General features: G+C 48.7%; 1 protein-coding gene across 1 annotated transcript in view; it reads right to left on the bottom strand.

The window, feature by feature from the left end:
- LOC307235008 (LHFPL tetraspan subfamily member 6 protein) overlaps positions 1-27,227 on the bottom strand; it is a 45,856-nt gene that overhangs the window by 1,094 nt on the left and 17,535 nt on the right. Inside the window, exon 3 of the mRNA XM_080006938.1 lies at positions 1,438-1,536. Within this exon, the coding sequence (XP_079863064.1) occupies positions 1,438-1,536 (99 nt within the window). The remainder of the gene's footprint in view (positions 1-1,437; positions 1,537-27,227) is intronic.

Raw genomic sequence — 27,227 nt, 5'->3', positions numbered from 1 at the left:
CGGACGGCTCCGCTTTGAAGGCGACATCGGCATCAGAATGTTAGGAATGCGCTGTGGGACCTCGACATTTTGGGTCCAAGACTTTACTTTTCCCCTGTTTGTGTGAAAAAGAGTGAAAGGGCTGTGAAAAGTGAACGAAACATTATTCAATGTCATGAACGGCCAGGAGACATAACTCGTGTCAAACGCGCGGACGCCAAACCACAGAATCCGCAAAGGAATCGCGGCGCTGAAAGATGCTGCAATTCGGCCAAAACGGAACACAAAATGTTTTTTTTGTTTATTTTTCCTGGGGATTCATCTTCATTAGTTGTTGTGATTCATCGGACGGGAGGGTGACCTACATCCCCGTCTAAAGTTAGAAACGGCTGCGACGGCCGCTCACATGGGCCGCGGGGGCCCGAGGGGACCCCCCGCTGAGACGGGGCACAGCCGCTGTTTTGAAAAAAGGGATCGTTCTCCGGGAACAACGGGAGAACGCGGCGAACAAGTCTGGCCCCGCAGCTCATGTGGAGGAGCCGCTCCGCTGGGACGCTCTCGGACCGGACTTACGGTGTCACGGTAAACCATGCCGGTTGCCGGTTGCCGGTTGCCGTCGTTCCGAGGAGACGGATTGAAGGCACCCGAGCCGCACGTTCCCCGGGGGACGCGACCGGAGCTGCTCAGCTCCCCGGACCTCCATCTTTCATGGAGAATCATCCATGACGCTCTACAGGTTTCATCAGGATAGGACACTCAAACCAAATCAGTAAAAACACCTGAGGCTCATTTGATTCCTGTGAATAACTGCTTTTGAGGACCGCTGTGATGGGGCCGCCTCCATGTACTCAGATGTGCCTCAGTGACCTTCTGGAGGAGAGGGGGGTGGGCGCTCTGGACCTTCTCATCTGTGCACAAAATGCCAAAGGTCTGCATCGTCTCCACGGCGACAGTTCTACAGAAGGCCAGCGTCTGTTTCTTTTTTTTTTTTTTTGGAGGGGGGGTGAAATATCAAGAGGTCAACGTTTTGACACAAAGGAGGAGTTTTGTCTCAACAAGCTCCCAGACGTTTGGGTCCCGCGGGCAACGGGACTGGAGAGAATGTTTATTTCCAAGTGTGTGGTCACACTCCCACCGACTTTTCAGTCGGGTGCTGGTCCCAACGGCCGAAGTGGGTGCGGGTTCGATTCCTGCCGTGTTGCAGTCCCCAGGCCTGATCTGAGCTTTTTTCTAGGATTTTGTTCTTCTTTCCTTATGTAAAGCGCTGAAGTGTGCGTTACAGAGAAACTCTACCTGGGGCATGTGATTAAATGAGGTGTTGTTCTGGTCGGCACTTTGATCAACGATGATGATAACATGCGATGGAATTTGTAGAATTTGCCACAAAGTCCTTAATAGTCTTCGAGGTCGTGACGGAGGTGTGGGTTCGAGCCACGTAGGACCTTTTGCCCGACTCACCCAGTTCAAACTGGTCGGAGCTGTTGTCGCAGGTCTGTCGCACCTCCTCGCTGTCCCATCCCAGTGGATACAGAGCGCAGCCGGACCCGATCAGGAGCCCTGGAGGACAGAACCACAGACAGACGGGTCAGGGAACAGGCAGAGAATCAGGACACATGGGGCGTTTCAAGGGGAAAAAAATAAAAGAGCCTTCCTTCCTCTTTCCCTAAATCAACCCTGTGTGGCACCATTCTATTTTGGGGCTAAATGTCACTGAGAGACAAGAGCTCCAACCAGTCGTGGTCATTACAGACGGGATTAATATCTCCCGAATTTGCCGGCGGCCGGGGTCCTGACAGTTCCTCCCTCGCTGCCACGGCCTGTCTCCGGGTATCAGCTCACATTTTAAGTTTAATCCTCTTCTGTCTGTCCTGCTATCTGTGGGGAAAATCGAAATTCATAGTGTCAGGATTTCCTCTTCCTGGGATTTTTCTCTGTCATTGTGTGCAGCCAAAAGCAACCTTTCAACCTTAAAAGTCCGGATCTCCATACAGGGCAAGTAACACTCTTTAAAAAGGCCTATTAAGTCTGAAATATGGATGAAGCATGTGGAATGAAGTACCAGAGGCCTGTGTTGCCTACACAGCCAAATGTAAAGTCCAACATTCAAAGTATTGGGATTTCCTATTTGAACTTTTGTTTTTATCCTTGTTGGTAGTGAAAAGCAACCGTTCCACCTTAAAAGTCCAAATGGCGAAAGTCTCCCCACAGGGCAAGTCAGGCTCGTTAAAGGTCCAAAATATGAACGAATGTTGATTTAGGTACGAGAGACATACAGTACGTCGCCTTCGGATCAAAATCTAAAGTAAAACATTTAAAGGTATCTGGATTTTCGTTCCATTTGTGGGAAGTTTGTTTGTCTCTCTTGTTTCCTGATGCCAGGAAGCGTCTGTCGTCGCTTTCCCGATGACATCGCACGCTCCGGTAATTACCCTTCACCCTCTGTGCTTTACACGGGAAGCGGCGGCTTATTTTAATAGAGGAGTAAAATGTGCCAGAATCACTCCACCCCTGATCTCAACGCTCCAAGACTTGTTTCAGTCAGCTGGTGATTTTGAGTGGAACTTGCATTAAGGCCCCGAATTCACACGAAATTTACGCACACAAAATGCAAAAATATAAAAAGCCAACGGGGGCCCGAGCCCCATTCTGGTCCACTGAAAGAATAGTAATGATAGAATCCTGGTGAAATCAAAGCGCAGGAATCTGTAATGGAAAGAAGCGGTTCCACCTTAAAAGTCCAGTCTCGTACCCGACGTACCAGGCTCCAATTCCCACACAGGGCTCGGAACGCTCATTCAAGGTCGATTAAGTCCGAAATATGAATGAAGCATGTGGAATGGAGGACAGGGGCCGCGCCGCCCGCACACGCCTCCGATACGCCCCCTGGAATTTAATCTGTCCCCAACCCAATTGAGATAATGAACCCTAATACTGAGGAAATAACAAATAGCAGAATAACACGTCGCTGCTGGATACGATTGTGTTACTCAGTGAGGCTCTCTGAGCGGGTTCGGGATTCAATCCACAAGCAGAATAACCCCAGAGGTGGAATAATGGAAAAAGAAAAAAAGAAAAGAAAAGCGTCATTCACTGGATTCTGGGAGAAATGGATCATCCCATGAAGCTACCTGTGGCAGGAAAATCCAAATCCAATCCATATACGGAGATGGAGAGATGATTGAAAGGATCAGAAGACTCTGAAGATCTTCACACGCAACCTCCCAAATAAAGCTCTTAAAACGTTTATAAGACAGGATTTTCTTTATTTTTTTAAACATATCTTCGCACCTTGAATGGGAACCCTTGGCGCGGCGGGGAGCGGTTAAAAATTGATTTATTTGACACGACTCCCAGTAAGAGGAGACCCGCGAGCGGCATCGCCCGGCGACGCCACCGGGCACTCGGATCGGTTTGCTCTCACGCCGCCATTAAAATGTTCCGGGTTACGTAACGTCATTGAGCGTGACCTGATTGGAATTTGTAACAGTAAAGACAGTAAAGCACGCCAGGGAGATAATGTATTCATGATTAATATTAAACCGAATCACATATTCCCTTTCAAGTGCCTCGCTATGCGGAGGAGCCGGGGATCAGGTTGGATTTCCTCCCAGCGATGAGGAGGAGGAGGAGGCAGCTCTGGCAGAGACTCGTGGCCCTGTCGCCCCACCAGCACAGACGCTCCGGGCCCTCCAACGTTCTCGGACGTCGGTGGACGGTGGAGGATGGGGGGGACGCCGGGGGGACGGACGCATAGTTTCCCCGTCAGGTCAGGAGATGACGGCACGGAAAGGACTGACTGCGGAGCAGGAGGGGAAAGTTACTGCCATAACAGGAGAAGAATGTGGTGAGGTAACGGTCGTAAAGAAAAAAAAAAAGATAAACATAACAACGTTTTCCCTCCGCTTTGTTGTCGCTGGGATTAAGGTTTAATCCCAATCCGCCCGGTTTGCAGCGGAATCGGGCGGTCCACTCAAACGTAACCTGGATTTCACTGTCGGCAGAAGCGCATCCGCGGAGTTTCTCTTCCGGCTGTTTTTTTTTTTTTTGTTTTGTCTGTTTGTTTTTTTTGGGGTTGGATTCATCTATTCATTTTTTCTCTGGGCGGTGAAACGCGTCCAATCCCATCCTCCACACTCCATGTGGTGCATTGAGCAGATTACCGGGAGGGGAAGCAGGCGTCGCACATATGTCCACGCGTGCACGGCGCCAAGCGCCCACGGGGGGGGGGGGTATGCCGCCTCAGAAGCGGGGCCCCCCGTGTGGCTCCGGTCCCGAGGCGACGCCCATGCTGCTTCTTCTTCTTCTTTCCTGCAGTCGTAGCGCCCGCATCCTGCCGCCCGCGGCGCAAGCGCGCGGCTGGAATGGGTGTGATTTCGGCCACGGGGCTGAAAAACATCAACGAGACCACGCGGCGACAGGGGAGGGAGTCGGGAACCTCCCCAGTGTTTTGGGATGTGTGAAGTGAGCTGGATCGGTGCACGGCCGTGTGGGCTTGGGGGGGGGATCTCGGCCTACTTTACCGAACTCCACTCGCCGCCATTAATGTTGGAAGCCCCCGGAAAAAGAGGCGAGGTGCAGCCATTGCTATGGACAAAAACGAACAAGACATCTGAAAAGTAGTTTGGGGAAAGATACGTTCAGTGGCTCAGGTGGCGGAGCGGGTCGTCCGGTCATCGCCGAGTTGCCGGTTTGATCCCCGGCCCCTCCTGCGGAGTGTGGTTGAGCGAGACACCGATCTGAACTGCCCCCCATGGCTGCCCTCGTTGGTGAATGAGCAGATGTGAATCGCTTTGGACAAAAGTAGGGTTGCAGCGCGTCACGCAAACTTGCGGTTCCGATCGATTTTATAGAGTCACGGGTGAGAAAAAAGGGGAGACAAATACAACTTTTCTTTCCATTTATTCTGAAAAACACTTAAAGTAAGGAACCTTAAATGAAACCAACACTCAAGATGTCAAATGTTTAAATAAAATCTGCAAATATATAAAATATTCAAGGCTCAGTGGTTTAATTAAAGTGCAACATGAGGCAGGCATGACACCGTCTTCCTTTAAATACGGTAGCGAGTGAAAAAATAGGATTAGATCCGTCCCCAGAAACTTCAAATTAAAAATGTAACCCCAGTATCATGATCACCTTCTCATGTCTATAACAAACTACATTTCATGAAAATCGGCTCTGAATGAAGTGAGCTGCGGTGGATTTAGTAGCGACGTCTGCATCTCTCGGTGCACATTCTATGTGTTGACCGGCAGATCTTGACCGCTCCAATGTGGCGGACGAGTGGATGCGTAGCGGCGCCGTGCGGCCGCGCCCGGCTCGTTCCCCGATCACCACATGTGGTGAAGCAGCAGCAACACAGCGCCACGTCGCGTGAAGCCATCGCGGTGCTTCAGAGTGAAACACAGCAGCGTCTGTCTTTATCTTCTTCTCACCGCAACTCTGCGTCCACATGGAGGGAATTACTCATTTCAAGAGCAACAGCGGCAGAAAAACCCCCTTTCACTACCACGCTTACGTTTTGCAGCTGATCCGCCGTTCACGCCCGATCCGAACCGCGGGGGGGGGGGCGGTCCGTACGGATCACAGATCAACGACGTTCCGTTGCTTCACCCGACAGAAGCGTCTGATCAGTGATGATGCAAAAGATTTCATGCAAAACACGTGTTTGTGACCGAACAGTGATGATCAATGCCTCAGATGACACAAATGCACTTCAGTCGTTTGGTTTTTAGGGGTTTTGCGTTTCACCAGCAGATGCTACTTTTCCCATGAGAACACGATGATCCTCGGGAGTCTTTACGCGCGGGAAACGTCCAACCCCGACGTGATGAGGTCCCGCCGAGCTCCTCAAGTCTCCAGACCCTCGTTCTGAGCAGCCAGCTTCTCCAACGCACCTTCACACCAAAAGACCAGCGGCAGCAGCAGCAGCTCCACCCGCCGCTCCACCTGCCGCCGGCGTTCCTCGGCCGCAGGCAGACGACGCGGACGGGGTCTCTGCTCGATGGAGGATCGGGGGACCTGCCCGGGCCCCCCCAGGCTTCCCGTGTTTGCCGGAGACGTGTTTCGGAGGCGGTTGCCACGGCAGCCGTCTGAGGGACGCCCGGCAGCCCCCCCTGGGAGGCGGTGGTGGCGGCGTCGACGCCGCAGGTAGGATGAGTTTGGAGGCGTGGCGCGGCGCGACGTCAGGCGTGGGCCCACGAGGTGACGGTCCATCCGCCTCGGGAACGCTGCCAAAGGCTTCCCTGAAAGACGCTCTGGGGAGCGGGAGGATGTCTAGGGAGCGCACTTAATCCGCCCTGATGGAGTGACCGACTACCGCGCCTCCTTGCTGAACATTTCGTCATCCCAAGTGAGCCTTCCACTTCTTTATTCCATCAACGTTGTACCATTGTCCCCCGTGCGTTTTCCGTTTTTCCCTCTTTCACCTGGATGAAAAACCAGGCCGCTTTCACATCCTCTCCTGCATTTTATGATTTCCTGGGGGCGCTGACGCCTTTTGTCAACCCCTCCCGCTCTGTGTCAGGAGCCCGGGGAACTCCTCCACCCTCCGCTCTGCCCCCAGACAATACCATTCAAGGTTATCATTCAAAAGGCAAAAAAAAAAAAAAAAAAGAGAGAGAGCGCCGCTGAGCTGGAGGGTTAGGGAATCGTGGTGGCTGAGGGGAATTAAGAGTGGGGGAGAGAGAGAGAGAGACAGAGAGAGAGAGACAGAGAGAGAGACAGGGTGCAAGGGTGAAAGGGTTGGTTTTGTCTAAGACATTCCACTTTGGAGCTGAGAGGATCAAGCGTGAGAGCAGCTGGACTCGGGAGGACGGGGCAGAGGCTCCAATCAGTAAATAACCCCAACAACAGGAATTAGACCTTCACCCTGTGTCACCAAACGGCGTCTTTTGTGCGATCGAAATTTAAAAGGCAACGTCTCGCTATTCGGTCGAAGACTCCAAAATCGTTTCAACCCGTCCGTGCGTGGCCGCTCTGATTCCAGCACGAGCGTCTCCTGCGCATCTGTCTTTCCGACATCCAATCACGAGGAGAGATGTTTTTTTGTCCGAGCGGCGCCGACCGACCCCGTGAGAACATCCACCCACACAGAGGGCGGAGATTAGCATGCAGCGGGGGCCGGCGCCCCGGCTCCTCCCTTCGCTCCATCAGGATCAACGCGAGGGGGTTTCACTCCGCTCAGCCTGCCGCTGACGAATCCGGAATCTTATCGGGTGGAGTGCCAGGGGAAGGGCGAGGTCCCGCTTCAGCGACGGATCCTGGGAGACTCTGGGGAAGGTGGAGGGCGGTGGTTGAGAGAGAGAGAGAGAGAGAGAGAGAGAGAGAGAGAGAGAGAGAGAGAGCTTGTGTGTGTGAAGTATGTGATATGTGACGTGTGTGTTAAGCGTGTAAACATCCCGCAGATCCCTGGAGGGAGTCCAGCCTTGTCTGGGGAACCTGCACGTTCCTGGCATGTGTCAGGTGCCGGCGGCGTCTTTAAGTGACGTTTACAATTAGTTTGAAATCTCATTTGCACCGAAATATGCAGGAAGCACAAGGGAGCGTTGAATAAATAGTGAGCGCAAGAAAAACAACAATCTTCCATCCATCCATCCATACATCCATAAATACATCCGTAAAAACATACATACATACATACATACATAAATACATATATACTACATACCTACATCCATCCATCTCTGCATCCATCCATCCAACCATCCGTGACATTCTTCTGCTCATCCATCCATCATCCACCCTTACTGAAATGAAAACAATATGCCTCCTGATCTCCCGGCGACGTGCCCGCACATACAGATGTGTACACATGTGTTCCATACGGATGAAATCTCCGGCTTTCACAGCGTTTTTAGGGGCGTCTGCCTCGAGATTCAGGCGGTAATCGAGTGGAAGCCAAATCCAGGGCGTGGTCGCACGCTGCCTGGAACGCGTTGAAGACGTTCGTCGATGCCTTTTATGGCTGAACCTGGGTTTTAGACAGACGGGGCCACATTCGGTGACGGGTATTGAGTATCTGTCCGCGGCGTGGACGTGCTGAGCTGTGGTTTGACGGAGCGGTGAAGGACGGGTGGGACGGCGCTCCTGCTCCGTCCCGGGCGCTGTCCCCGCCGCTCCCCCGGCCCGGCGACCTTTTTCCCGCCGCCGCGGAGACCTCCCGGTGTTCTATCGATCTGTCTCAGCGCGGGCGCCGCAGGCTCCCTGTGGAGAAGCTGTTTAATCCAATCACACCCTTCATTCCTCACAGGTCACTGTTACTGGCGGTGATTAATACACGCACCAGTCACCCCAGCGCCTCTGACAAGTTAACAACTGCTTCCTGGTGCGTTGGACAGGAGGAGGGCTGGCTGACAATGTGTTAATGCAGCTTCGCGGTTTCTTAATAATTAGCACAGGAGGGAAACGTTTGCGATACGACAGAACACTGCTGCCGGCACATTTGTTGGGGTTGGGGCCGAGTATCTTAAAGTGGTAATCCGTCAGATCGTTTTGTAAAGAAATCCTAGTCTCACCTTTCAGCTGCCACTTTTTAAGAAACAGACATTCATTGACTTTTGCACTGAACATGTGCTCCTCTTTATCGGGCTTCTATTGTTGGTGGCGGGGTCCGCCTCTCCCAGCAAAGACTGAAAGATCAAAGCTCGCTCTGATCTGAGCTGCAGATGCTCAGCGTAATGGTACGGTCCACTTTGGGGGTGTCTGAAATCGTATTATAAGATTCTTCCAGGCATGAATATGGGAAATAAATTGTGATGTTTACGATTACAGGTAATGTTTCGACCCCCCCCCCCCCCTCAACCCACCTGTTGTTTTAACCTCTTTTGGGAGGGGGGGGTCCAAATCTTAATTTGGGGGTCAGACCCCCCTCCAAATCCCCCCCATAATTTGACCCATGTTTGTGGGTTTTTTCCTAATTACAATAAAGAAAACAACTCGTGCCATAAATATATTCAGTTTCCGTGCGCCCCAGTTACGTAAGGAGTCTGTACTGTAATGAGCTTAGGGCTCAGCACTCGCTGCTGGTTTTTCTCGTTTTCTGTGGCGTACGTAGGAAATGGCTCCTGCAGAGGAAGGGTCCTGCAGAGGAAGGGTCCTGCAGAGGAAGCCTCCTGCCGTCTTGTGGAAGCGTGGTGGGAACCGGCTTTTCACACGAGGGCGCAGATCCTCTCCGTGCGTCTCGGCTCTACCAGCCAGATGGCCCCGCCTCCCCGTGACCCCAGCTGCGTCCCCGCCGATCCCGCATTGCAAACTGTACGTTCTTTCCCCTCATTTGTCTGAGAAGTCAAGTCGCAACGAGGAGAAAGAAAAAAGAAAAAAAAAAAAAAAACACAACGGAAAGAATGCGACCCCGCCCGGGAGATTCTTCTATTCCCGGACGGATCCGAAACATTTTTTTTCGAGCTTTCCCTCCACAATGTGCAGACACTCCCACGCTAAAGGGTCGTTGCAATCTAAAGCACGAGAGCGGCTTTGTGCAAAAAATGTCTGGAGGTTATTTAAGTGGAGGTGAGAAGCCCCCGGTGACCGCGTCCTGACCGTCGACGCCCTCTCACTGCTGCTCATTTGTAGAAATGCACCGGTCTCACTGTCTCCATGAGTGAATCCAGACCCCAGCTGAGCACAGTCTCACTGTTCTATATTTATCCAGGTTACATTAAAAACCCAAACCTTTCTATGTCTCTCACCGCTGTGTGTCGTCACACGTACTTAAATGAATGTCACCAACACCTAATATCAATTTTACAGCACAGCGGAAGATGTAGTGCTGGAATTCCCATCACAGATAATGGGAATGCCATCCACCGGGCGGGGCACAGAGAGAGGGGCCTCCATGTGTGAGTGGAGCCACAAAGATGAAGCAAAGGAAAAGGAAACAGCACTCTGCTCTAACTGGGTCAGGTCTGATGTGTTCCGGCTATCGAGCTACAGAGATACTTGCCTGACGGAGTACAGTCTGACGGAGCAGCTACCTGAATAGCTACAGTCTGACGGTGCGTCAACCTGAAGTAGCTACAGGCTGACGGAGCATCAACCTGACGTAGCTACAGTTAGGCCTGTCACGAAAATGGCAATATGGACTTATGGTCCGATATTTGGACCAAGTCCAAGGATCAAGTATCAACGTGACATAACCTAATCAGCACCTCGGCGCCAGAAGAACCCTCCCAAACCACCGTCTCCTCCTCGTCTTTTGGAGTTTTCACAGTGACGACAATCAGAGTTGTGGCTGAGTTTTATCTATGGTGGAGTTTTATCCACGGTGGAGACTCTGCCACTGGAATTTACGATCAAAGCGACTTGCTGCTCCCTGCTGCTCTTAACGTTTTTTCATATGCATGACTACTCTACCTATATTTGAACTTATGGAAAAATATATTTGGAAATGGCTTTGAACAAAATTCCATCTAAATGATGTAATGTAGTCAAAATATTGTAGGTTTTAAAAGTTAATAAAAACAGGTTATAGAAGGAATTACATGTCACAATTCACAAATACTGTGAATGAAATAAATACTAATGCAAATGTGAAAGGATCAATAAATACTACAATCTACAAATCTGGTTAAAGGTTTGAAGAACACCAGAGATATAGATGTATTTCTAAATCCACAAAAAATGAATGTATTACTTGCATTTTTAAACCGTTTTGCATATGAATGTGAATGTGAATGAATGAGTTGAATGAACAGAAAGAAACTATGTTGAGACACGTTCTGTCATTTCTGGTGGCGGTGCTTCTGTCCTCTCGTCTGCTCTGTGTTGGAGTTTCACCGTGGGCGGGGCTCAGGCAGCTCCTCCACACACACACACACACACACACACACACTCGCACTGAAATACGCACACACACACACGCACGTACACACACACACACACACACACGCACTGAAACACGCACACACACACACACACACTCGCACTAAAACACGCACACACACACACACACACGGACTTACACATAGATGCACACGCACACTCGCACTGAAACACGCACACACACACACACACACACACACACACACACACACACACACACACACACACACACACACACACACACACACACACACACACACACACACACGCACACACAGTGAACCAGGTGAAGATGTGTGTGCGTGTTACTCGAGCCCGAGAGTCCATTTTATTTACTCACATTACAATGTCTGAATATTCTTAAGAATTTAAAACTCATTGCTCCAGCATTTGAAATATATATTTATATTTATGTATAATATCGTAGTAGTAATCTTGACAGGCCAAGCTACAGTCTGACGGAGCATCAACCTGTGAAAGCTACCGTACAACCTGAGGGAGCTGCTACCTGATGGAGCTCCAGCTTGATGGAGCACAACCTGACGGAGCTACAACCTGACGGAGCTACAGCCTGATGGAGCTACAGCCTGACGGAGCTACAGTCCGACGGAGCTCCAGCCCGATGGAGATGCAGTCTGATGGAGGTTTAGCTTGACGGAGCTCCATCCTGACAGGAGGCCCTTGCCCTCAACCGCCAGCGGACCCACATCAGCGCAGGCATGCTCCACTATGCTTCGCGATGATCAGCGAACAGGCGGAGGCTTCAGAGCGTCGGATCCCTCTGGAAGCTCAACAGGATCTGGGCTTGAATGTTGATATTAATAGCGTGCCAGTATGAGATATGAATCTTTCAACGCCCACCCCGCCACCATGCCAGACATCCAAGAGCCGCTCTGACGGGTCCTGGGTGTTATCGAGCACAAAGAGTCGCTTTGGGCGCAGAGCGAGGAGCGGCCGGGATCAAGCCCACTCCCACTGAACGGCCGACAAAGCGCTCCATCGCTTGTGTTGACAGCGGAGCCCCGCCCCTGCACCCACACAGCCCCAGCGGCCATGACACCAGAGAAATACTGAGGCGGTGCCATGGGACAAAAATATGTTTAGATGGGGTATAAACTGCAAACACAAAATTAGTTTGGTGTTAAAAAAAAAATCAATCGATAAATATTTATAAATATCTATGACTAATTTCATGGATTTTAACACAAAAACATAATATAACAGTACATTAAGTTTTGGCATTTGCAGGGCCTCCTATAGTATACATTTTTACATAATTTGATACATAGGTTCCATTACCTCTCCCTAATATCCCCATTTGTTTTGTGAGGAATGGACTAATTGTCAATGAATACGTTGACTACATACATACACACACACACATACACACATACATACATACACATACACACATACATACATACACATACACACATACATACACATACACACATACAGTACATACATACAGTACATACATACATACATACATACATACACATTCACCCATACAAACACATACATACACATACACACACACACACACACACACACACACACACACACACACACACACACACACACACACACACACACACACACACACATACATACATACATACATACATACAAACACACACACCAACATGCATAAATACATACTGTACAAAAGCATCAAGGATTCAGCATAAAAGTATAATTTCCTGTCTCTCATCTGATGCATGAGGGACGTACGGTATGTGAGTAAAAAGAGAGGGAGCGCTTAAGGAGGGCGGGAGCGTCGGAAATGAGAGCACGTTGCGTAACACGGCGACATAAAGGGAGGAAGCCACTGGATCGGGTTCCACGGGACGTGCACGCTCTTCACATTCTGGCTGACACTGAGCCCAGGCCCCGCGGAACACAATCACATCATATCTGATCGGCTGTCCTCACGGGAGGGAAAGCCGATCCCAGAACCCCCCCCCCCCCAAAAAAAAAAAAAAACAAGCACACAGTTACCAGGAGGTAAAAGAAGGAACCAGGTCCAGAGATTTCATTTCACATCAAGATGAAGCGTTTGCTGCTTTTAAACTGGGAGCACCAGCAGCCGGGCGGGTTAGGAGGTTTCTCCGAGTCAGTAAACCGCTGATCATAAATCTATAGTCAGTGCAACCGGTGCGGTTCTTACTCTGCTTGGTTCCAAAAAACCCAAACCCAAGCGTCCCGCGTTTAAAAAGAGCCGGGGCCAGAGGGACGCCGCCGTGCCAGCCCGGAGACGCCGGAAGCCGCGGAGCGCCCGCGGGCCTTTTTCCCAAACCGCCGTTTATTTCTCGCTCGGCGGTCGGAGTCCGATCGGCGCGGGTTCACGACGCCGGCGTCTTCCCGCTGCGAGCGGGCCGCTCCGTCAGAGCCTCGCTTGGGCGGTTACAGCCGGAGGCCAGAGCGCTGCCACACGCCACGGGTCAAACAAGATCAGGGGCCGGGACGGAAGGAAACGGTCGACCTTGAGGTGGAGCCGCGCTGGGATCCTGACGACTGTCCCACGGTGCCGAGGACCTGGAGAAGCGTTTTTTCGATATCCGATATCCGGCGTGTTGTGTGTTTATGGAAAACGTCAGAGTTCAATTGGGATTTGTGTGGTGACGCACTAGGAAACGTCAAAACATCATTTCACCAACAATGAACACGACTTTGAACGTTACATCACGGAGTTGAACAATGGTTAGAAAGGCATCCATGTCTTACTTTAGACTTTTTATTTCTTCATTTATTGAAGGTCCGAGGCCCAATTCAAACCATGCATGTAAAAACACAAGGTCTTTACAGCGGTATCATATATATATATATATATATATATATATATATATATAAATGTATGAATACACTGTGACCCTCCAAACCCTCCAAACCCCCTCATTTCTCCAGAACCCCAGAAGAGGAACGCGCCGATCCCCAGATTAACAGCGCTGGAACGAGGCGAAAAAAAAAAAAAAAAAAAAAATCTATAACTCCTGCCTGCGGAGAGTTGCATCACTGCCCCGGAGCATCGGGGGGGGGGGGGGGGGGGATCAGAGTAAATGAACGGAGGAGAGAAAAAAACTAAATGGCGTGAGGTCATTGTGTTGGAACTTTCCGCTGCGCGAGTCCAACCAAGACAGAGGGGGCTCTGTGCTCGCGGCGCGCCGGGCAGGGAGTGCGGCGGCTCCTTTGGCGCCAAGTCCATCCAGAGGGGAAGCCGGTTGGTTTGGACGCCACCTTGGAAGCGAGGAACTCGCGTCCCGCACTGACGTCCTTTACGTCTTGCACTGACGTCCCTAACGTATCGCACTAACGTCCTTTACATCTCGCACTGACGTCCTTTACGTCTCACGTTCCGCTCAGCGTTGGACGGACACGGTGGCTGCAGGGAAGGTGGTAGTGTTGGTAGGGAAGGTGGTGTTGGTGGTATCCTTGTTTTTTGAGACTCTTTTCCTCTGCTTACTCGGGTGTTTTTATTTCTAATTTATATGTTTTTGCACTAAAATGCACCGACTGCACCGTGACAAAGTCCTTGTGCATGAATATTCCACCGGGGAGGCAGACAGAGTCAGCCGTGGATTGTGATGGCAGCCGCTCCAGCCTGGCACGCGCTTTCCTCTTTCTCTCCGTGATGTAAACACAACCCCGGGCGGGGATTCTGGATTTCCCCGCTTCTCCGCCCCGACACGTGGTGTCTCCTTCGGCTCGTGGTGTTTTCTTTTTTTTTTTTTTTTTTTTCCCCGGCGCCGCTTCACCGCGTTCCCCCCGGCGGAGACACTACATTACAGCCGGTCACTCTGATGGATTGAGCCATAAACAGTTTGTCCACAGGGCTGACGGCACCGGGATAGATTATTAAAAGGCTGTTGAGATTTGATGGATGGCAGACGACCAAAACGGAAAGACCGGGCCAGGTCGTACGGCGGGAAAAAACAAAAACTAAAAAACAAAAAAAAACCCATGGAGATGGTGTGGACTTGCTCTGCGGAGAGAAAACGCTCAGAGAGCAAAAAAATAAAAAATAAAATAACATAATTCCCAAACGGCGGCGTAGGAACAGCCACATGAGCTTCAAAGGAACACAATGGAATGTACAAAGTGAAACAGAAGCGGCAGCTCTGGCCTCACCGCCCGCTACGTCAGGAGAAACAGCCACTTAAAGGACGACCCCTGTGTGTGTGTGTGTGTGTGTGTGCGTGTGTGTGTGAACACGCCCTCCGCCTCCCGCACCACCCTGACCTGATTAGTATTCGGTGAATTCATTAAGGACACAATCGCTCCTGTCTGGGAACATGGGAAGCAGTGATGGAGCAGTGGCTGGGTCCAGCCCCCCAGACCCCTCCCCTCTATCTCCATCGCCTCCACCGCCCCTCCATCCATCCCCGCCTCCATCTCCTCCATCCACCCCCTCAATCTCCTCCATCCACCCTCCTTCCATCTCCTCCATCCACCCCCCCCAGTCTCCTCCATCCACCCCTTCCATCTTCTCCATCCGTCCCCCCCTCCACCCTCCGTCCCAAACCACAAGGTCAGTCCGTCCTCGCACCATCAGTGAGCTGGTGATTAGAGAGCCACGGCGGCTCGTGTGGGGGGTTGCACGCAGAGGTCGACAGCAAAAAATGAAAAAGTAAAATGAGAAAAAACAGAAGACATTTAACACCCAGTTGCTGTCTTGGCGTCGTCCTCCGGACCCCAAGCGCAGCTGGTTTCCATCCCACCTCATCAGGACCGATAAATCCCGGCGTTTTCCAGTCGTCTTTGAAGGTTTTGGGCAACATAAGACCGTGTGCGACCCTCTCGTCATCTTCGTCCCTGTTTACTTTTATGAATTCATGAATACTGTTTTGGCCCGAACGCACCAAGGGCGGCCGCATGACGATTCATCACGCGGGGAGGCAGGAGGTCCGTCTGCAGGAGCGCTGCACTTTTTTTTATGTAATGTATTCCCCCCTCATAACTCAGAAAAATTAAGGGTTTCTCATCCCTCCCACAGTGGCTGGAGAAAAAATAACATTAAAATCATCGTTTACGTGCGAGGGGCTGGGTGGGTGGGCTTATCCCTTCTGGAACCCTGGTGGTTTGAGGGTGAAGAACGCCGGCGTGCCGGCAGGGAACCATTTCTCAGGACAGCGTTTCCACCCTTCATGCCACCTTAATAATAATAATTAAAAAAAATGTAAACCCCACGATGGCTTCAGCGGCGTGAATCGCGTAGGGAAGGAGGAAGTATCACACGCAGCCACCCCACGGCGCGGGAATCCTACAGCGTTTGCTTCCCAAAGCTGTGTACGGCGCTGGAGTCTCGTCCGCACGAGAACGCAGAAACGACTTCCAACGCAGAAACGACTTCCAACGCTGACGTCAGCGTTCCAGTCCAGTCCCGGCCAGCAGGGGGCGATGACACGTGGAAAAAGCTGGCGTCCAACAGCGGAGAACTACACCACGTCGCTCGCAGGTGGAGGCGCTGACGTCGGCGTTTTCAAGAAGCTCTGTTTCACTTATCACTTATGTTAAAATATCCATATAAGTGTGGACGACAGGGTTTCTGTTCCCCGGTAATTTTTGACCGGGCAAATCTGTTGAAGATCGAAATATTTACATCCCTCCGGTCATAACGTCCGGTGAAAATAATTCCCTCTAAGCTCAATTTAAATGAGTGCTGGCCGATAAAACAATAACAGTGTCAAAATAAAATAGACTCGATCATTTCTATAAAAAAAACCTCAGATCTGTTCATTTCAACGTTCGGCAAGTTGCAACAGAAAGCCAATCCGTTTGGACGATGCAAAGCTGATCTTTCCCCTCTGACCAATCACGTCTGTTGTTATAGAACTAAGGCCCGCCCTCTCCCTCATGGACAGCTTGGGCTTGTAAACACAGAGAACTCTGAGGAGAAGCAGAAAGACGATGTGTCGTTGGGACACGTACTGTACATAGTTTGGTGTTTTTTGGGATATTTAAGTTCTGACCCAAAGCAGACGCTAAATATTTATTGTGTGAAATATGTCGATGAGACGTCCCAACATAGACGGACAACAACACAAACTTAATATTTATTCAGACATATTTATCATATTTATTTTGTTTTTGATTTGATCTAAATGTTATTTGAATGAAATGTTAATGAAAGCAGCTGCACATGTAACTTATTGTTCACAAACGGAAATTATTTGATTTTGAGTCATTTGTTGTATTTAATTATTTATTAATTATTAAAAAGGCGTAAAGGCGAATTTTATTCTGAATGTTCGATAAAAAATATTATACATCCACATGCCTTGATGATGTCATTCTCTATATAACCTGCTCATCAATTGTTTTTAAGCTCAATAAACACAGATAATATTCATATATAATCACATAATCACTTTGTTCTGACAGAAACTCGAGGACAGACGACGACTCCATCTCCTCCGTGGACTTGGAAATCGCGGATTTCGAGAGAAAGCGAGAGAGAGAGAGAGAGAGACAGGACAGCGTAGTAGTGGACAATGAGAGAGAGAGAGCGAGGACGATGTGCAAGTGGAGAGAGAGAGAGAGAGACAAAGAGAGGGAGAGAGAGAGAGATAGAGAGAGAGAGAGAGAGAGAGAGAGAGACAGAGAGAGAGAGAGAGAGAGACAGGACAGCGTAGTAGTGGACAATGAGAGAGAGAGAGCGAGGACGATGTGCAAGTGGAGACAGAGAGAGAGAGACAGAGAGAGAGAGAGAGAGAGAGAGAGACAGGACGGCGTGGAGGTGGACAAAGAGGGACAGAGAGAGGACGATGTGAACCTGGGGAGAGAGAGAGAGAGGACAATGTGCAAGTGGAGAGAGAGCTTGAGAGAGAGCTTGAGAGAGAGCTTGAGAGAGAGCTTTTCCATGCGGCCCATCGGGCATTTCCTCCTGACAGATCTACGCCGCGGAAGTGGTAAAAACATCAACGAAATAAAACAGTTTTTCTGGGTCAATAGAAACAAATAAATTAAAAATAAAAACCAAGGTGATGAGCGCCGACAGGAACGCTGAACCTCCATGGACACACAGGGCCCGTGAGCCTCAACCCATCCGATGGAAACGCAGCTAACTCACACTTTATTGGTTGCGAAAGGCGGAGGCGGACCCCGCCACCAACAATGCAAACGGCGTACGGAGGAGCACATGCAGAAGGCAAAACCCATCAAACGGCTGTTTCTTAAAGAGCACCGCCTAAAATAAAGTATAAAGTATGAGATTTCTAAACAAAATAATCTCATGGATTCCCACTTTAAAGACCATGACTCCTTGGTCATAGGTCGTAGGTCACATGAAGCCCTGTCATCTCTGCCCGTGTCAGCAGCGACCCTTTTATTTTTTATTCTCTCTCTATTTCTGTGCCAAATGTGAAGGCCCAGGGTGGAGCGCAGGGGGAACTGACAGCCAGGGCGGATGGAGCGGTGGCAGGAGCCGCCACGGCGGGCGGATGGAGCGGTGGCAGGAGCCCCGTGCATCCGCTCGGCGGCCGGAAGGTGAAGTCGGGGGGGGGGGGGGCTCTTCAAAGTGCTGCCGACGTGTTCAAGGACAAGAGCGAGGAGGGAGGGGCTGGCAATGAAGGCGCGGCGCGGGGAAACTGATCCTGCTCCATGAAATATGAACCACGCCCGTAAAATATTCACCATGAGGTCGGAAGGCACAGAAGTGTGTTTGTTGCCGCTCTCATGGATTTATTTCTGGGCGCTCTAATCAACAAATGTGTGCGTGCGTGTGTGTGTGTGAGAGCCCAAAGTTAAAAGTGACTGAGGCCGGGAGGCAGCATGCCTAAAGAGCGATGGATTATGTAAAACTCACGGCGTCTCCCCCGGTGTGAAGCCGCCTGCGTTTGACTCAACGTCCGCACGCCGCCGGAGGAGAAGCGTCTCCTGATCATCCCAGGCAAGAAGACGGCGACGCTAATGTGACGCAGACAAACGCAAGTGGGAGCGAGGCATCGGGAGGAGGCGAAGAATGGCAGAAGAAGAAACAATGAACAATGAAACAATGAATAGGGATAACCTTCAAAGTTGTGTGTGTGCGTGTGTGTGTGTGTGTGTGTGTGTGTGTGTGTGTGTGTGTGTGTGTGTGTGTGTTGCATAGGTTTAGAGACTCAATTACTGCTGATTGTAGCAGCAATAGGCTTAGCGCGGTGCTGGGGGCCTCTGGGGAGGCGGGCGGCACCGGGGCCCAGGGCCCGCGGCTCGGTTCAGGAAAGGTCACGCAGCACAAAGCGTATCACAGACTCCATTGAGCGCCCGGGGAGGACGGCGGCTTTGGATTCCGCTCAGCGTCGGGTCCGTCATCGGCCCCTTTTCACCGCCTCACAATCCCTCCTTTCAAGTGCGCGACAGAGAGCGGGGAAGAAGCGTCGAGATGTCAGACTGTGATGGCGGCGTCCTCTCCGGACGCGCTTCCCCCCGGCGTTCCGGGCGACGCCGCAGATACCATCGCTGCTTTTTATTAAGATGTTTGACCAGAAGGGAGGCGGGGCCTGGGTATTAAAACACATCCATCTTCAGAGCTCCGCACATCCCCAGAGAAATACTTTGCTTGGTGTTATTTCATCTTTTTTTTCCCCTTTGCCGCCGTTTCTGCCACATTTACAGGAGCAACAAGACACTTTCTATGTCAAGTTATTTAAATATTTCATCCATAAAACAAACTTTTTAAAAGCCACTAGTACTTATTTGTTTTATATTTTAATTAAAAGTTAACAGTAACTAGTGACTATTTTAGTGTTACTAGGCAAAATAAATTTGGTAATAGTACTTATAAATAAGATACTACTAATTATTAAAATTGTTACTGACAACTATTGTGATGTTTCGAGTAACAATTTTGACAATTTTGTCATCGCATCCTATGGGGCTCTGTGTTTCACAAATCAAATAATTGCCTGAGATTGGTATCTATTCCCATTGTTACTAGTATCTATATCTATTCCCATTGTTAGTAGTATCTATTCCCATTGTTACTAGAATCTATTCCCATTGTTTCTAGTATCTATTCCCATTTTACTAGTATCTATATCTATTCCCATTGTTAGTAGTATCTATTCCCATTGTTACTAGAATCTATTCCCATTGTTACTAGTATCTATTCCCATTTTACTAGTATCTATTCCCATTGTTACTAGTATCTATTCCCATTTTACTAGTATATATTCCCATTGTTACTAGTATCTATCCCCATTGTTACTACTATCTATTCCCATTGTTACTAGTATCTATTCCCATTTTACTAGTATATATTCCCATTTTACTAGTATCTATTCCCATTGTTACTAGTATCTATTCCCATTTTACTAGTATATATTCCCATTGTTACTAGTATCTATTCCCATTGTTACTAGTATCTATTCCCATTTTACTAGTATCTATTCCCATTGTTACTAGTATCTATTCCCATTTTACTAGTATATATTCCCATTGTTACTAGTATCTATCCCCATTGTTACTACTATCTATTCCCATTGTTACTAGTATCTATTCCCATTTTACTAGTATATATTCCCATTGTTACTAGTATCTATTCCCATTGTTACTAGTATATATTCCCATTGTTACTAGTATATATACCCATTGTTACTCGTATCTATTGCCATTGTTACTAGTATATATTCCCATTGTTACTAGTATCTATTCCCATTGTTACTAGTATATATTCCCATTGTTACTAGTATCTATTCCCATTGTTACTAGTATATATTCCCATTGTTACTAGTATATATTCCCATTGTTACTGGTATCTATTGCCATTAGTGCTTTTTTATTGCTGTTCTTATTAGTAACATTTTATTTGTACTATTAACATTTTAAATGTAACTATCATCAATATGTTTTGTTTAGTAATTTACTGATAAAACTAAAAATGTTACCTGTAACAGTTACAGTTACAAGTAACTGTTGGAATAGAAACTAGTAAGCAAAATGTAAGTACGAGTGACTTTTTAACAGTGACTCATTTGTTTTATGGATTCAATGTTCAAAGGATTCGCCAAACTTTCCAGACCACTTTCCATCTGCCCTCCAGCTCGTAGGAGTCACTGTGTGTGTGCGTGGGCGTGTGTATGTGTGTGTTTTGTGTGTGTGTTTCGTGTGTGTGTTTATTTGTGTGCGTGTGTGTGTGCATGTTTTGTGTGTGTGTTTCGTGTGTGTTTATTTGTGTGTGTGTGTGCATGTTTGTGTGTGTGTGTGTGTGTGTGTGTGTGTGTTTTGTGTGTGCGTGCGCGCATGCGTGTGTATGTGTGTGCATGTGTCTGTGTGCGTGCGTGTGTGTGTGTATTTGGTGTCACCAGAAGGCAGCGAGCGTCCTCCTCTGCGGGCGCTGGCAGCTCAGCCCACACCATATGGCGAGGCCGTGCACGCTGCGCTCTGTGTGTTTCTAGTTGTGCTTTTCAGCGCTGAGTGCACTCCACAGCACGGGGGGGCGTTCGCAGCGCTCCTCCACTGGCAGGAACAACACACCCAGAGCAGGAGCACAGCGCTAAGAGGAGCACAAGCATTTCTAAATCAGTACCAACGGCGCGGGAACAAGCAGGAAAACCGTCACACCAGTGCAAACTGCGGAGTGACTGCCGAACCCAGGGGTTTGGAACCTTGTTTGGACCCGTTTTGAGGTCACAGAATCCTCATGACAACGGCAATTAGCAGCACCGAGAACCTCATGCTTCGTATTTAGGCAAATAAGAAACAGAATGAGGCTAAATAAGAATCTTTCTTACTGTCACTGACAGTGAATCAATGGTCAAAGTGCATATACAGTATATAGAGAGGGATATAGATATAGGGAGCCCCAAAATGAGCCCCCAATTTCAAGCCTATCTAACCACATTGTCCCCTGCGGCCCTGTTTGCATAATTTAGGTGACCCCACGTGGGGGCGTGACCCCACGGTTGAGAATCTCAGGACTGACCTCCGCGACAATTGAAGCACAGCAGAGCAGCAAGGAGCTGTAAAGGTCCAGAAGGAAAGAGGAGACGGAGCGCTGTATCATTTTCAGATGACAAAATCTGAAACGCTACGACGCCAAAACTGGCCACAATGACCTTGAATTGAGAACATCCACCAATCAGCTTTCAAGTTGATCCTTCATGGAGCGCTGGATGGGCCATGCACAGAATAAGGGTGAAGTTAAAAAACAAAACACAGGGTCCTTTGGGAAACTTTAACGTTCTGTGTCGCTTCCAGGACGCATCTGAATATAACGTGTATATTTATATCTAAAGCGACAGTTTAGTCGTCACAGCTCAGCCACAAAGTCACTGAAAGGACTCGTTTTGAAGTGTCTTTGCTCAAACTGTGAGAGAGAGAGAGAGAGAGAGAGAAAGAGAGCGAGAGAAAGAGAGAAAGACAGCGAGAGAGAGAGAGAAAGAGTGAGAGAGAAAGAGAGCGAGAGAGAGAGAAAAAGAGAGTGAGACAGAAAGAGAGCGAGAGAGAGAGAGAAAGAGAGAAAGACAGCGAGAGAGAGAAAGAAAGAGAGTGAGAGAGAGAGAAAGAGAGCGAGAGAGAGAGAGAGCTTGTTGGGTTTGATTGTGGGTGATCTTTCGTGTTTGCATGTGGAGTTAAGGACACTGGCATTTTGGATTGGACAATAATAATAATAATAACAATAATAATAATATTATTGTTATTATTATTATTAATAATAATAATAATAATAATAATAATAATAATAATTATAATAGGTTAGTCGCGTTAGTCACGAAATACAGTTTTCCGAGTTACCATGAAACGCAGCATCACTTCCTACTGACACAAATTACAATTTTCCGAGTTCCCATGGAACGCAGCATCAGTTCCTGCTGTCTTTGGCCTCGACCCGGCACACATCCTGCGAGCAGCCACCAACCAATCCTCTCCGCTGTCTGTGTCTTATATTCCCTTGTGTACCGTGTCGCGCATTAATGACGCAGTGACGACTCTGTGATCAATAACAGTTTTCGGAGTTCTCCTGAAATGCAGCACTACTTCCTCCCAACATAAGTCACAATTTTACGAGTTACCATGGAACGCAGCATTACTTCCTACCAGCACAAGTCACAATTTTCCGAGTTCTCATAGAACGCGGCATCAGTTCCTACTGTTTTGGGTCCGACCTGGCACAGATTCTGCGAATCCCCGAATACAACGATGCTTCATTTGTATCCGTGGGTTCAGCGGTTGCTGTGCGCCAGACACTCTCAGCCGGCAAAATGTCTAGGAGAAAAATAATCATAATCATAAAAAAACCCTAATAATAACTAGAATTGATATCCTATATGCCCATAACAATAACGTATCCTGCGCATATTTTGGCATTTGTATATTCTGTATGTTTCTATATAGCGACGATTTCTCTTGTTGTGATTTTTTGCCAAGCATTTTTTATATGCTTGGCAGAATTAACTAATTGTGATTTTGCCAGTGTTTCAAACGATAACCACGCTCCGAATGACCGAGTCGTCGCTCTACCGTCAACTTCCCCAAAAGGAATCCATCCACATTGTTTGCAGAAACAAAAACAGGCAATGGCAGCACTGGCATCTGCCGACGATTACAAGTCCTAATGTGCGGGTGATAAATGTGGGAATAGAGGGCGGTGATGAATTAAACATCCCCCTCATGGGAGCAGGGACATCCCATAGTCTTATTAGAGCCTCCATCTCTCTCTCTTCATCCCTCTCGTTCTCTCAAACCTGATGGCTTAATTGATCCTCATGGGCCAACGGGGGAAGCTGCTCTCCACCCACGTCGTAGAAGCTTTTAATTCAAACAGCATAATGGCAGATAAGAGAGGGGTTCAATAAAAATAGATATATGAAAGATACGACTCCCCTGTCTTCCAAACCGAGCCCCTCGCCCCTCGTTGCCAATTTGGTTTTAGAGCTGTCAAGGAAGCGACCTCCAGGAATATTAAACGGTCAAATGACAGATGATGGGCCATAAAATAATTAATGCCCAGAGTAATCAATATGCATTGAATACATGATAACAATTACTTATCCTGTACACTGAATCACATTTGTATATTCTGTATATTTTTATGCAGTGACTATTTGGGTTTTGTATTTTTTGTCTATTTGTGTATATTTTTCAATTTTTATTTTGACTTTACTTTTAATTCTATTTTATTTTATTATTATTTAATTTAAAAAAATTCAGACTATTTTGTCATTTTCAGCTATTTATATATATTTGGCAATTTTATTTTTACTTTATTATTATTATTATTATTATTATTATTATTATTATTATTATTATATATTTTTTTCAGACTGATAAGCTTTTTTTAAATGCCAATCGTCTGTAGAAACGCACCAATCCTCACCATGACAAATTCCTTGTCCATGTAAATACACCTGGTGGAATGAACCCACTGTGATTCTGGTGTTCTGTGTTCTATGTTCTGTGTTCTATGTTCTGTGTTCTATGTTCTATATTGTTCCCTGCAGTAAACATGGAGGTGGACCCACGTCTGGTGTGTGTGGCTCAGCGCCCTTGCGGTCGGATTCGGAGCAGAACCGCTGAGCGCGCTTCGTCCGTCCGCAGGACTGGACCACAGCAGATTCCCTCTTCTCTTTTTTTATCGCCTGCTTCTCCACCCGTTTTCCATGTTGTATTTATAGCGGAGGTAGTGGGGGGGGGCGGGCGTGGGTGGAGGGGCTTGACTCAGATCTGCTCCGTCTGGTGCTTTTTAGGATTGGGTGCCCCATCTCCGCCGCTCTGTGTGTGATCCCTCCACCTCCTCTATTCAGTGGAGAGGGAGATAGCAGGGTGTTGTGCCGCCCTTCTTCCTCTCCCTCACTCCACTTCCCCTCCTCTCTCTCTCTCTGTCTCTCTCTCTCCGTCTCTCTCTCTCTGTCTCTCTCTCTCAGTCTCTCTCTCTCTGTCTCTCTCTATCTGTCTCTCTCTCTCTCGCTGACACCAGCTGCTCAGGCTGCAGAGTTTATGATGTTATCTGGGAAGTGGCGGTGGGGGGCGGTGGGGGTCTTCACAGCCGGAGCATGTGTGAGGAAGAACACCCACCCCACCCACCCGCTCACCCCACCCACCCCACCACCCCACTTTCTCCAGTGGAATGCAGGAATTCCTCGGGAGGCCTCCAGACCCCTGCCCCCCCGTCTCTTTGTATTGATCTCTGTACCTTGTGCAGAGCTTCCTGCCTGTGAGCGTCTGCCGCACGTTGCCTCCCACTACACTACTGTGCCTGCGAGGAACCAAGACGCAGGAAGAAGACGGTCCATTAAAGCGCCTCTCCACCCGCCTGTGATGTCGTTCTGAAACACCTTTTTAACAAGAGTATGAAGGTGAAGTCAGCTCTTCCGGCGGAGACGCTATCTCTCTACCGCTGCATTCCCAAATTCCTGCGGTTAATCTCTACTTTTCACTACGTCTGCTCCACTTATTGCCAAACATATCTACATCTATGTACCTACGTGTCTATAACATGTATCCACTCAGCGGCGGTTACATGCCCAGCTAATCAGAAAGAGCGATTCATCATTCATGTCATTTCTCAAAGGTAAAGGGAAATACGGAGTGCAGTCTTTTGACTTGACTTGAGTTCTTGTTTGAGGTTCGTTTGGACTTCTTGAATTCCGCACTCCAGACATAACGTCCAGCAGTGGAGCAGATGAAGTCTCCGAAGCCACCTGGTCGGAAAAACAAAAACCATCTGGTTTTCTCAGTCGAAAAAAGGAATAAAAATACGTGAACTTTTCCCGACGATTTAATTTCTCCAGACATGATGCCATTTCCGATGATATTATGTAGATCGTGATAATACTTAATGAGGAGCGGCTTAATCACCGTGGACAGCTGGGAATGAGGGCGCCTGCCGATGACTGGCATTCCATTCAGAGAGAATCCTTTGATTTCACCCCCCGTACGTACGCATTCTTCACTTACTCTTTACTCGGCGTTGGGGGGACGAACGTGTGTGTGTGTGTGTGTGTGTGTGGGAAACAAGAAAAAGCCAAGTCGCGCCCGAGATGAGAGGCAATTTCCCGCGCCTCATTTGTCATCTCGCTTTGGTTTTCTGCCGACAGCAAGTCAATATCAAGTATGAAGCGGCCCTATCATCCAGCGGTAAAGCAGCGCTCGCTCCTCCGTCGGAGCAGCGATAGGTTCCATCACCGCAGCGTTAAGTGTGAGTTTGACTTAACACCTCCTTAACACCTCCCACCACCACCTAACCCTAACCCTAACCCCTCGTGCGGCGCAGCGAGCTTCAGGTGTTAAAAAAAACAACAAGTTTTGACATTCAGATTATATAATGTACAACCAATTTGGATATTCCTGCGCCTGTATGAGCGATGCATGACAGTTCATTAAATGTCATTTTCCATCAAGTTTCGACGCAGGAACTCAAATCCAAACTGGGAATCCTGACCAAGAAATAGGCCGAAAAGGTTCCTTGGGCTTTGCTTTCTGAATGTTGCAGGAGGTGGAGGCTGCCGCTGCAGCTGCAAAGGGAGAATTTTGGATGCAACACATGGATTGCTTGTAAACAGGTCTTGGCCAACATCCTGTGCTAATTGAAGACAAACACAGTGATTGCGAGAATCTTTGGCTGTTTCCAAACCGTGTGTGTGTTTACAGGGCTGCCAGGAGGGTCTGTTTGCAGGAACCTGGCAACGTTCAGTCCTCTCCAGCAGCACCATACAAGGCTACGGCTGACATTTGGGAGGGTTTCCCGGGGTTAGGGCGACACTGCAAGGCACAGCGCCATCTCTGAACTTTGCTTTCTACAATCCCACAAGGGTGGTTAGAAGTTAGCGGGAAAACAGAGCATTTGTTGGGGCGCCCGACCCCTGAGACTAACACTCCGTGTCCCTGTCTAAACTTCATGCCTCAGTAAAGACCTAGGACACATTTCTCACCCAAGGGGTGAGAAATGAGCTACCGGTAACCCTTGTCATCCCCAAAACCACCAACAGACCGTGGCACAGAGTCAGGTCAGCCAGCCTGCCCACATGGTGGCCAGATGAAGGCTCGGGGGGCTCGGCGCTCTCCTGCAGCCCGGCAGTATCTAATGCAGATGGGAGAGGCATGGGGTCGGCCCCAGTCTATAGCCTGTCTTGAAGACAAATGAGGTAATGGCGTTGGGCCTGGGGTCTCACAGCTCCCTGCAGGGATTTCACCATTGGGCTGGTAGATTAGGTCTGGATCACAGCTGACACACCACAGCAGAGAGGAATGGAATGTGTGTGTGTGTGTGTGTGTGTGTGTGTGTGTGTGTGTGTGTGTGTGTGTGTGTGTGTGTGTGTGTGTGTGTGCGCGCGCGTGTGTGTGTGTGAATGTTGGAATGGCCAACAGGTACTGTAATCTACTGCAGTCAGCAAAGATTTGGAGATTTAGTCGAGACAATTTTCAACCAAAACAAAAAAGAAAACAGGAAGTAAATAGGAAAACAGCATTTTCCTATTAATAGGAAAACACAAATTCACCAGGCTCTC

The sequence above is a fragment of the Zeus faber genome (assembly GCF_960531495.2).
Source record: "Zeus faber genome assembly, chromosome: 9".
Lineage (NCBI taxonomy): Eukaryota > Metazoa > Chordata > Actinopteri > Zeiformes > Zeidae > Zeus > Zeus faber.
The sequence above is the reverse complement of the archived record's forward strand: the minus strand, read 5'-3'. Positions and strand labels throughout refer to the sequence as shown.